General features: G+C 35.4%; 1 protein-coding gene across 1 annotated transcript in view; it reads right to left on the reverse strand.

Moving 5' to 3' along the window:
• Positions 1-1,976: 1,976 nt before the first annotated feature.
• LOC149548460 (vacuolar protein sorting-associated protein 32 homolog 1-like) overlaps positions 1,977-12,229 on the reverse strand; it is a 34,570-nt gene continuing 24,317 nt past the window's right edge. Inside the window, exons 3-6 of the mRNA XM_089792523.1 lie at positions 7,123-7,208; positions 6,911-7,002; positions 2,844-2,958; positions 1,977-2,508 (exon numbers count right to left, since the gene is read on the reverse strand). Coding sequence (XP_089648649.1) covers positions 2,305-2,508; positions 2,844-2,958; positions 6,911-7,002; positions 7,123-7,208 — 497 coding nt within the window. The 3' untranslated portion in view covers positions 1,977-2,304. The remainder of the gene's footprint in view (positions 2,509-2,843; positions 2,959-6,910; positions 7,003-7,122; positions 7,209-12,229) is intronic.

Raw genomic sequence — 12,229 nt, forward strand, 5'->3', positions numbered from 1 at the left:
AATCCTCTTTTTCATGGGACCTCTTTTTTCTTGAAAATAAAAGTTAAATGCCTCTGTGGGATCCCAATGTTAGGGCAGGTCTTCATATTCATGGAAACAAAATTTGCTGCTTATTTTTGAAACAACACTAATAAATAAAATTTCAAATAAAAGTTTGCATAATATTTGTTACAAATAAAATTTAGACAAATGAAAAGAATAAAAGGGTGAAGACATCTGCCATCCAATAAGCAGTGACTACTTATTTTCAGCCCCCGCTTTTTTAAAGCTCTTGTTGAAATTTTAAGAGCTATTGTATCATTATTGTAGGAAAAGATTTCAATTTATCTTTTCCTTCAAACTTGAAAATTCCATGGGAACACTCTGGCTGATTAATTTAAATATAAATTATCCATAAGCAACTGCACAGGGATACGGGGTTATTAGAAACCAAATGACAGGTCTTCGCCAAAGTTTTCCTCTCTTTTTTATTTCGCTAAAATTTTGCTTCCAATTTCAAATTCTTCTATTCATGAGGCCAGCAGCTGCTAAAAATATTGAAAAATGTCTACTAAGCCAAAATAAGCAATATTGTTGCATGGGAACCTGCCCTAAACAAGAGTTTGACTTGTTGCGGAGTTTAATGAACTAAAAGATGGTGAACTTGAGTTATGGTGTTGGGGCCCATCGGATGCCATGGTGCATCTGATGGCTGTATTCTCACGATAGTGGCTATCCAGCCACGAAAACGGTTTTACATATATAATATTTGTAATGACTTAGGTGTTCCTCCTTGGTATGGTTTATGGTTTTCGTGGCTGCATGGCTTCTGCCGTATAGTCACTGCCCCCAACAACTAAGCCTCTCTGTTTTTTTTTTTTTTTCCAAAGATCCGCGACATTGACCAGACCGTTGGTATAATAGATTGAACTACCCAAAGCTTGCCAACAAACACCCATTATAGATTGAACTACTTAAAGCATGTCAACAAACACCCACCTAAGAAAATTCGAAACACCAATGTCTAAGGGGCCAAGGTGGTGTGTGGAAGTGGGGGTAAGGAGGGAGCGTGGTGGCTAACTTCCTTGTGCCGCTTGAATGATTTCTTACTTGCCAAGCCTTGTCTTTTTCCAATTCAGTCTGAGAATGTTGTTTGTATATGTAAAGTTACAATGGCCTCTGTTATTGCACTAAATGAGATGAACTTGATAACTGTCTATTGACATGGTGTTGTTCATGGATTTAATGTTTTGGATGATTCTGGGATTCCACGTTAGTATTATATGCGGTGTTGGTTAACCACTTTGGAACATTAACCTGCATTTGGTAAAGAAATCTCCTACAAAAGGTGGAGATAAATTTTGAAGAGGGGATGAATACCATAAAATGTAGACAATAAAATTCCAACCAAAAAGACAAGTAATACTTGAATTGATATCACAGGATGTTCAGTGTAGCATACAATTTGTTTCTATAATATTTATTCCTATAGCTTTCTTTATCTTGGACAAGTCTTTAATTAGATATAACAGGATCTTCATTTATCGAAGGAGAATAGTTTTTGCGAATCTCATTTATAAACCAGAAAAAACGAATCACCAAAATCCATAAGATCAATCATATTCTACCATAACAAATTGGAGTTACGCGAAAAAACCACTGGATGAATTGAACACAAGTACAATATAATTTTTCGTGAGGACAACAATCTCTGTATCTCTCAACTATGTAACATTATATATAAAATCATAAGTAAAAACCTTTTACGTTTTAACTATTATGTAACCAAATACATGAAAAAGCTGGAGAGGTCTTCAGCATTAAATTGCTTATTTTTGGAAATTTTATTATTATTTCCCTGCACTTAACACACTTCCAATAATGAGGGCCTTCTGCCTGGAAATCTTCATATCTTAATGTGCCCAACTGGAATTTCTCGCACTTAATATCTCCATGCCTAGTTCTATTATTAATTAGAAAACTCAAAGCAATAAGCGTGCTGAAAAATGTATAGCATATAACGACAGAGGCATATAAGGTATCATAATTAGACAACCTCAAAGTTAAACCTATCTGCTCAATTCACTCCATCGCATGGAAATGACCAAGCAAGTGGTTTTACATTTCAGAGAGCATCTGAAACAAGAGGTTACACCTAAACTTTCATAGGCACTGCAACTAGTAACAAATAGAACTAAATGTAGTGATAATAAAATACATTTAGCATTTTCAGATGTGATATAACTATGTCATGATTACATATACAAGTTAGCAGGAATATTTCAAGTTATAAACATCATCTCTTTGGGTTTTACAATACATTGATTACAGAGCCATCTCTGCTTGAAGTGCTGCTAGTTCATCGTCCTCGGCACTGATTTGAGAGGCTTTCTGTGGAGGAGCATATGCAGGCTGTCGTGAAGCAGGAACGGGTGGTAGCTGTGTTGCAGGTGCTTTGTTTGCTGGTTGCAATAATTGATCTTCCAGCTCTGCTTCTTCTAGCTCTTCAAGCTCAGCCTCCAATTCATCCTATAGTGTTTGCAAAAATGAAACAACTGGCATTAAAATGCATACACAAAAATAAATTATATTAAGTTCTTGAAATTCAAAAGGATGTTATTTTAACTTTCCTACAGGTAGTTCTATCTACAGAAAACAAAAGACATCAGTGCCAGAAAGGAAAGACGTGTGAAAGTCTAAGAACTAAACAAAAACATAACATATCAGAACATGTAATATGTAGCTGCAATGAAAAGTAAAATTTCTTCTAGATACAAACATGGCAGAAATTTCTTGCACTACCTGAAGCAACTTTTTTATAATCCAATTAATTTAATTTTGGACCCAAGTCAAATGGCATATACCTCATCAATGTCCACTGCAGCACCAACAGGAGTAGCAAGGGCTTCTTGGATCTGTTTCAAATTCTCTGTGTGTTCATTGACTTCATCCATAGTTCTATCAATGTCATCAATATTCCTGCATCCGTTTTAAAAGAAATGCATATAAGTACATACATTTCCTAGGAAAGAAAATAATGCTTAATGATTTTATTACACAGTGCACACATGCGAAAGGTAAGTTAAGTGGATGAAGTCAGTGGCAATCATTTGAAATCTCAAAAGAAAATCATTGCAATCTCTCAAAATTCAGAAGAAGATTGACTCGTAAAGATAACCACATGAAGAAAATACTTGTAAGAACCTAATAAAACTACAAAATGGGCATATAAAATAGAAATGGTCTTGGCTACAAATCTTCAGGGAAAGTAACAGAACACATTAAATATTTTATTTAGGATTAGATTGTTTGCAATTGGAAAATATATTGGATATCCACAAAAACACTTCCGAGGGTCCCCTCTCCCAACAGAGGACCTTTAACTGCAATCACACCCTTGTCTTCCTGTATAAAAAACAACTTTATGCAGTTGAATCCGCAATAATCTAACAAGCATAAGATAATCTCGTCCTGCTACTCTCTTTTTTGTTTTTTCATTAGCTAGCACTTGTTTGATTGGCTGCAATAACCAGAAGCCAAAGGTTCATTACATATTGTTTGCTTTCTTGATTCAAACTAAATTCTATAAATACAAGGGTTGAATTTATGCATATACAATCTCCACAACAGTGACATAAATACCTCTTGCAGGAAAAACCCTTTCACAAGGCACACAAAGACGAAGTATTTGAATTTTATAATTCATATACAGGAGGGGAGATGTGGCAATGGACCTGTGAGAACCTAATATTCATCTGTATACTGTAATCAATTCCAATCATTAATCTTATACACCACCGGCACTGATTAATTAAATAGATTATTTGATTAGTTAGGTTTCCAATGTCAACTAATTAAACAAATCCTAACCTATATTAACATTAGTTAGTTAAAAAAGTTGGGTCCAAAATTAAATTAATCCAAAATCCAGATCATACATTTGCCTAATTCAAATTCCTAAAAGTCTCAAATGAAATCAAGATTTAATCCTAGCCATCCAAATTATGAAATCAGTTCTATCTTTCCAATCCCAACTACTGATCAATTGAAATCTATTTTAAATTCAAATCATCAAATACAAAATCAAATCAATGTTTTATCCTTGCCATCAAATGATTAAAATCACTCAAGAACCTGGCCATTCCTTTCCATCTACCTTCTATCTAAAGTCGTATTAACTTTCAGTATCAACCAAAATCAATCCCAATTCTCCACACCTATTATTGACATTTAATTCTTTTCTCTCTCAAATTCAAATTCAAAATTGGTCTTATTCAATCTTAGCCATCCCTTCTAAATTAATCTCAACCCTCTGTTCCTCTCATCCCTCGTCTATAAATCAGACCCACATCCACAACCAAGTTAGAGGAGAGAACAATCCAAACAGGTATTTTCTGCCACATTCTCCTAAGAGCAACCCAATGTCAAGCACATCCACACACACACTAGGTTGGCAAAGGTTTGTAAATTTTTAATTCAAGTTTGCACTCTTAGTCTGCTCAATCTGAACTAGTCATAGGATTTGAATATAGTATTCAATTTTGCATTTTTTTCCTTGTTTTCCCTTTTCTTTGTTAAACCTAAAGAACCATCCTGTTTCATCTGTGATTTTGGGAATTTCCTGGGTCAGCAAGATCAAATACTAGGGTAGTTGTTGAATTAGCACAAATGTGGGTGGCAAACTGTGGTGATAGCTTGGCAAGTTTGACTGGGGGTCTGGATTAGAAACCGCGACAAGACAGAAAGAATGGGTGCACATGTTTGAGCCCTAAGCTTCACCAGACAATTACAAAACCAAAATCCTGCATCTCATTCAAATAGAAATTTTCAAAAGTTTTAAGACACCAATACTGAAGTCTGAACTCATGCTTGGATCTAAAACCTAAAAAATGAACAGCTGTTAAATGTAAAATTCACGGATCTGATAAATTTTTATAATAACCAGGCATATTTCAGAATCCCCCACTCCACAAAACCTTTTAGATAAGAAAATGTTAAAGTGGAATTCAGCTTATGAAAGAGGAACGCCAAACTCTTCTTTAATAGAGAATCAAAATTTCATGCACTTTCATTGTTTGACTTTCCCTGGAGTACAAGAAAGATACGGCAATAGTGGTTGTTAGGTACATATTTCAAGCATCACTACTGCATTGCTAATTTAGTTGTTGCGGCCAAGGTAATAACTAGAGTATTTTCTAACATGGAAAGTTTTCCAAATAAACATCCCTTGAGCATGAATACAAGAAGCTTGAGGCTCGAATGAAGTTTGGTCATGGCTACCCTAAACAGGCATGTAGAGCTACAACAATATCTCATTAGCCTTCTTCCTTGGATTTAACTTCTTAGGATTCAATGATGTTATTTTCCAAGAGTACTGGAGGAATCCTCACATGATGTTATTTTGCATTAGTAATGGTCTTCTATATTACCAGCCTTATTTGCAGGTTGTAGTATTTCAGAAGTCTTATGTTAATTGGGGAACAGCTTTCATTTCGCTTACCTTCTTCAAAAGTGCAAGAAGCTGCTTAAGAGGATTTTAAAAAGGAATTTCATGTTTGTTACTCATCCGTAAACTTTCTGATTGGAATTCAAGAATCACAAAGTACGAAATTATTCAAATTTCAAAATACTTGCTAATGCAAATGAAATCTAATCTATAGAAGAGAATATTATGACTGAAAATGAAAACATAATAAAAACATGCAACAAACCACACAAAAGTCAGATTTATCTTTGAAATGCCCTATTCTAGAGGAAAACGGGGCCCGAAAACCCCAACTTGTGGTAGTGGCAATAGCCTTGCTCCCCTGTTTACTATCTTTGATTTTTCTTTGATAGATAATTACAATAAGTAGGACTTCAATTCTAAGCTCTACAATTTGTTCATCTCGTTTTCTATGAACAACTGAACTATCAATCTCAAAAGGCACATGCTTGAAACTCCCACTGTCTCTCCTTTTATAGATTCCTATGAAGGAGGAGGTTCTCCCAGGTCCTAGAGGAATTCCGGTGCACACATGAAGCCAAAATGGGGACCATACAGTTCAAATTCCAAATTTGAAGCACTCCCTGTCAATGGCCACTACTGCAGTTACATCCCGACTAGGTTGCTATCACAATTGCAATCCTACCTATGTTTTCCTGTCAATTTCTACTTCTAAATCTTTTTGTACCTGAATTCAAGTTAATATTCAAATTTCTACTTCTCATACGTTTCCAAATACAATATGGATCACACCTCTTCTTAGTGGGGTTCTGGACCCATAAAACTTTAATGAGACAAGTGGGGCAGGAATTTCCACTCTTACTTTAGATACCACTTTGCTCAACTTACCTTGTGGTTTCTGATCAGAATGGTGTAGATTTATATTTGTCTAAAATAAGGTTCCAATCCTAACTTACGATGTTATACATTCTTATAAATTCAAATTCCTGACACGTGTTTTCCATAAATAAACACTATAATTGCATTGACCTAGAAAAGCTTTGCATACTTAATCTGTAAATCCCTAGTGTTTAAACTGGCGAGTGCAGGGTAGTTCCACCCTTTCATCTGCAATGAGTCTGATGATGCCCATGTTCTAATGCTTGGTAGAATTTGGACATTTGGATACACCTTTCAACCTTCTATTTATGAATGTAAACCCTTGCATACTATGGTCAATCACATATGCATACAGGCAAAGGGAAGTTAAACAGGGACACCTCTTGTACATGCAATTCATTGTATGAGGTTTTTTTGGCCTACTGAAAACATTAATGCTAGAATTAGTTTTATCTGAAATACATGTTGGTTCAAAGCTATGAGTACTCAGACCTGCAAAAGAACTATTTGTGCCTATGCCCAACAGAACAATTGTACCTCAGCCTATCTGTGCTTTTTAAACATTTATTTTAGATAATAGAATAATAAAGGTCCAGGATATTTTACATTGCATTCTGGATGTTCTTCATGGCAGATGCTCCTGTTCTGAGAGCATCTACAGTGTCCGTTGTTGCTTTTGCCCCCTCCAACATAATCATCTGCAAATTCATTGTAAATAGAAAAAGAACGTAAGTTGTAACATTTCATAATAACTACATGCTAATAATAATGCCTCTCTGTACATAAATTAGCTTTTATACCAAATGAGTATGTCCCACCTGATCATGAATTCGTAACTGGAAGTTACCAAGTTGCTCCACTTGTGTTTCATACAGCTTTTTACGCTTTAAACATTGAATTGCAGCTGCAACAGTACAGATTTGTCACACTTCAAATAATGAGTTAATAACATAACCCTTATTCCAAAACAAAAACAGTCTACAGCATATTCCAACTGTTAGAGGACAATCTGAGATGAAAGAGATGCCAGAAGACAATTTTGGTCCAAGAAAGGATAAAATAACCAGTGCCATTATGCCAAAAAACTCTTAATTCCCATAAACAATTTAAATATAGAATATAATTCCTAGCTTCTCTGTTCCAATTAACCTGATTAAATGAGGTTCAATCAGATCCAAGTAAGCATATTAAATTCCATTTAGCTCCATAAATTTCATGAAATGGTCCTCACAATGGCATAGCTCATCCATGAGCACAACTCTATAAAGCCGCCTTCATTTTGACCCTGAGGCAAACGTTAAATTCGGGGGGGGTTAAGTAACCCATATTGTAAGTACAATCAAAGAGCAGCAGGTCATGTATGTGCAATATACTGCAATCTAAGCAAAGTTAGACGTTTAGCACACATGGCATCATGGACCTTAAAAGGACCTTTCCTTTCTTTTTTGATGTGTGATAACTTTGTAGATGGAAAGGGAAATGCAGGTGCATATCATGCAGCTGACATCAGCAAAACAAGAGCATTGATCAAGATTGATCTGACCAAGAAGAACTTTTGACTAATTTATTGTTGCATTGACTGACAAGCCTACGTGTGATTGGTTTCTGCCAGCTTGACCAAGAATTTTTTTAACAATATTAACCATGATGCCTACTACTTTGACTAAGAAATGATATGGCAATGATTTGACTGCTCCTAGCTCTTTAACTGCAGTCACTCATGAGCACTGGACACAAAATGATGATGAATTGGGTTATCACAAATATGATAGTATGATGCTGGCCAATGCATGAATTGATAGTAGATACAATTCATTGTCCAGAGATAGACCGAGACCTGATATTATTCCTTGTGGCTCAATTAGGTCTGGGCCGAGTACTATCCCTTTCTAGAAGATAGGGTCCAGCTCAAGAATTGTTCCTTGTCTCAAGATGCTTACAGAAATTAAACAAGCTTTGTGTTCAATATTATCAAATTAATGAGCTAAACAAATTATTCGTTGTGATATTGCTATCGAGATTCAATTGTGTAGTTTATGAGTCAAACTCATTGACCCATGATTAAAATATAGTGGTTCACAACAACCCATCTTTCATGAGAATAAATGGAACAATTGGCACTCATTGCTTCTAGGTGATGCTCACAAGGGTAAAGTATTGGGCCTTCCTAGAAGACTACCCACCCAATATTGCTCAAGTACGCTTAACCAAGGAATTTCCTTCAAGGTTACGCCAAACTTAGCTTGCTACCCCATTTACAAAACCTTCAGCAAGTGTTGGGCCTTATGAGCCCTTCATTATAGACCCCATTTAGCTCATCAATTGACATCAGCGAAACAAGAGCATCGATCAAGATTGATCTGACCAAGAAGAACTTTTGACTAATTTATTGTTGCATTGACTGACAAGCCTACGTGTGATTGGTTTCTGCCAGCTTGACCAAGAATTTTTTTAACAATATTAACCATGATGCCTACTACTTTGACTAAGAAATGATACGGCAATGATTTGACTGCTCCTAGCTCTTTAACTGCAGTCACTCATGAGCACTGGACACAAAATGATGATAAATTGGGTTATCACAAATATGATAGTATGATGCTGGCCAATGCATGAATTGATAGTAGATACAATTCATTGTCCAGAGATAGACCGAGACCTGATATTATTCCTTGTGGCTCAATTAGGTCTGGGCCGAGTACTATCCCTTTCTAGAAGATAGGGTCCAGCTCAAGAATTGTTCCTTGTCTCAAGATGCTTACCGAAATTAAACAAGCTTTGTGTTCAATATTATCAAATTAATGAGCTAAACAAATTATTCGTTGTGATATTGCTATTGAGATTCAATTGTGTAGTTTATGAGTCAAACTCATTGACCCATGATTAAAATATAGTGGTTCACAACAACCCATCTTTCATGAGAATAAATGGAGCAATTGGCACTCATTGCTTCTAGGTGATGCTCACAAGGGTAAAGTATTGGGCCTTCCTAGAAGACTACCCACCCAATATTGCTCAAGTACGCTTAACCAAGGAATTTCCTTCAAGGTTACGCCGAACTTAGCTTGCTAACCCATTTGCAAAACCTTCAGCAAGTGTTGGGCCTTATGAGCCCTTCATTATAGACCCCATTTAGCTCATCAATTGATATGTAAGAGATATTTTCCATTGCAAGTCAAATTGTGATATTGCCTTTCTTGAGTTGTATCTTTTATAACTTGATTTAATTTCTTGCACAGATGTGTTTGTTCTTCATGAGTATTTTCTCCTCTCTTGGAGGTATGCATCTTTGACTAAGACATCTTCCTTGCTTGAAAGTGTGTGCCTATTATAAATGATCTCTTTACAAATGATCTCTCCCTTGGTGATTAAAGTGTGTGATCTTTCACCAAGAACCCCCTTTCCTAGCAATAGCGAAAGTGTTTAATGTTATTCTTGTCTCCTTCCATTTTTAGTCAAAGATGTCATCTTTGTTAAAAATCCCCTTTTTGACGGTAGATATCTTTCGGCAAAGATCTCTTTCTCCCTTTGATAGTCAAGTATCCTTGAAAAAGGATACCTTAACATTTTGGCAAAGATAAATCCTTAATAACTATCTCTTCCTTGCTTAAAGAATCACATCCTTTACAAGAATCTTTCTTCCTAGTTTAAAATGCATACATTTTTGCTGAGGATGTCTCCTTAGTGTTAGAGGTGATTATCCTTGAAGTGGATTTCTATCTTCCTTAAGATATCAACATGGAGGTATCTCAACTACTAGGGGGGCATCTAAGGCCTCCTTTTTACTTATAGTCATTCATTGACGTGTGCCCGAAGTGGCGGTGTTGTATTCATAGTGCCCACTAAGGCATGGTTATCAAGCTTTATTGTTTCTCATCTAATATAGTGTGACTTGCTAGTGTGATCATTGTTTACCACACCTACATAGTTGTAGGCTATTCCTGTTCACATCTGCTCAAATGTCGATTGCTTAGTATAGTGTAGCGTGCTAGTGATTGTTTTGTGCACCATATGAATCACCCAACATAGCACATCTTGTTGGCCATTGGAATTCATGATTTCTTCTCTCCTCAACTGGTGTATGCTCTTTTTCTTTCTATAATTTCACTTGTGCTCTTGCAATGACATGCCAAGAATGATATTAATGTTTGAGACATTTTGAAATCAAGGTACCTTCAACATGTTGACTCTGAACCTTTTGTTTCTTTAGTACTAACATCATTTTCTTTGTGTATATTTAAAGGTCCTTTGTATGGATTAATAGGATTGTATGTTTGGGGTCTTGATCATCCCTCAAAATCAGTGGCATCCTTTCTCTAGCTTGTCTTTCTCGTAGGCCCTCTATTTCTTCATTTTTGCTTCATTGCAATATATAGTAAGGAAATCAATAATATGGTCAATAAATTCAGTGATATACATGCTTTTAAAGAGTTTTATTAAAATAGATGAGATTTTTAGGTTTACTAAAAATTTCAAGTAGTTACCAAGCTTTTTTGACTTTTGACCAAGTCCAAGTGCTATAACTATGGTATTAACTTTCAATTTTGTCTAGCATGCAATTATACATGTATATATACATACATGCCCATACCTAGGAGGAATCATTCTTGATTTGTGGTGATTGTTCAAGCAAGTACTATACACTTTTCGAGTTGACTCGTCGAGCATTTCCCAAGGTTGACTCATTAGGTATGTTTAGGGTTAACTTGTTAAGCTGATGTAAGTCATGTAATATTAGCTTAGAGTTAGGGTTTCTAAAAAAATAACATAGCTTCTTGCAGCAGTATTGAGCAATAAGATATTGAAGATTGTAATAGATTGAAGTGACTGGATAAAAATATTGGACACTCTGTTTGGTGGATGTAGCCCGGGATTGCATGAGCCACGTTAAATATTTGTGTCTTTTGATCCATTTATGTGTGCTTTATTACTTTGTGTTATTGATTATTTTTACATGTGACTGTTATGTTTTGCCTAAATAATCCTAACAAGTAGTATTGGAGTCAAATTATTTCATTTATCATTTGCAGGAAGGTCTCAAGGTTGAGTGAAAGTAATGACAAACGAGGGTAAGTTGAAGGTCGAGAAGTTTAAGGGGCAGAACTTTCAGTTGTGGAAAATGGAAATGGAGGACTATCTTTATCAGAAGGATTTATTGCAGCAATTGGGAGGAAAATCCGAAAAAGTCTCAAATATGTCAGATGAGGAATAGGATATTTTGGACAGGAAGGCACTTGGAAGTATTCATTTATGCTTGGCACAATCAGTGGCATTTTATATTACAAAAGTGAAGATAATTGAAGATTAGATGAAAACCCTAGCAAAGTTGTATGAAAGCCTTCTGTTTCAAATAAAGTATTTCTAATGAAGTGTTTAAGCCTTATTTAATATAAAGATGGGTTTGTTGTTGATAATTTAGATGAGTTTAACACAATTACAAGTCAATTATCTTTGTGCAAATGTCAATTTTGATGAAGAAACTAGAGCTCTCTTAATTTTGTGTTCTTTGCCTGGAAGTTGGAATGGCTTTGTAATCATTGTTAGTAACTCTATTTTTGGTTCAAATACCCTAAAATTTAATGATGTTGGTGTTATTATGAATGAGAAAATTCATAAGAAAAGCTCAGGTGGATCTATATCAAGCAGTGTTTTGAATGTAGAAAGTAGAGGCAAAATGACAAAGAGGAAATAACTCTAGAAATTGTTAGAAATCAAGAGGAAAATCTAAGGGAAAGAGGTCTCAATCCAGAGGACCAAAAGACTATTGGTACTATGAGAAACTAGGTCATAAGAAGAAAGATTGCTGGTCTCAAAAGAATAATGGAAATGAACAAAAAAGAAATAAAGAGGCAAATGTGGTAAGTAATAAATTTGAAGAGGATGCTTTACTTCTTTCCCTAGAAAAAGTAGATGATTCATAGGTTT

Source organism: Cupressus sempervirens, chromosome 7 (assembly GCF_028749045.1).
Source record: "Cupressus sempervirens isolate cs-2001-9-10 chromosome 7, ASM2874904v1, whole genome shotgun sequence".
Taxonomy (NCBI): Eukaryota; Viridiplantae; Streptophyta; class Pinopsida; order Cupressales; family Cupressaceae; genus Cupressus; species Cupressus sempervirens.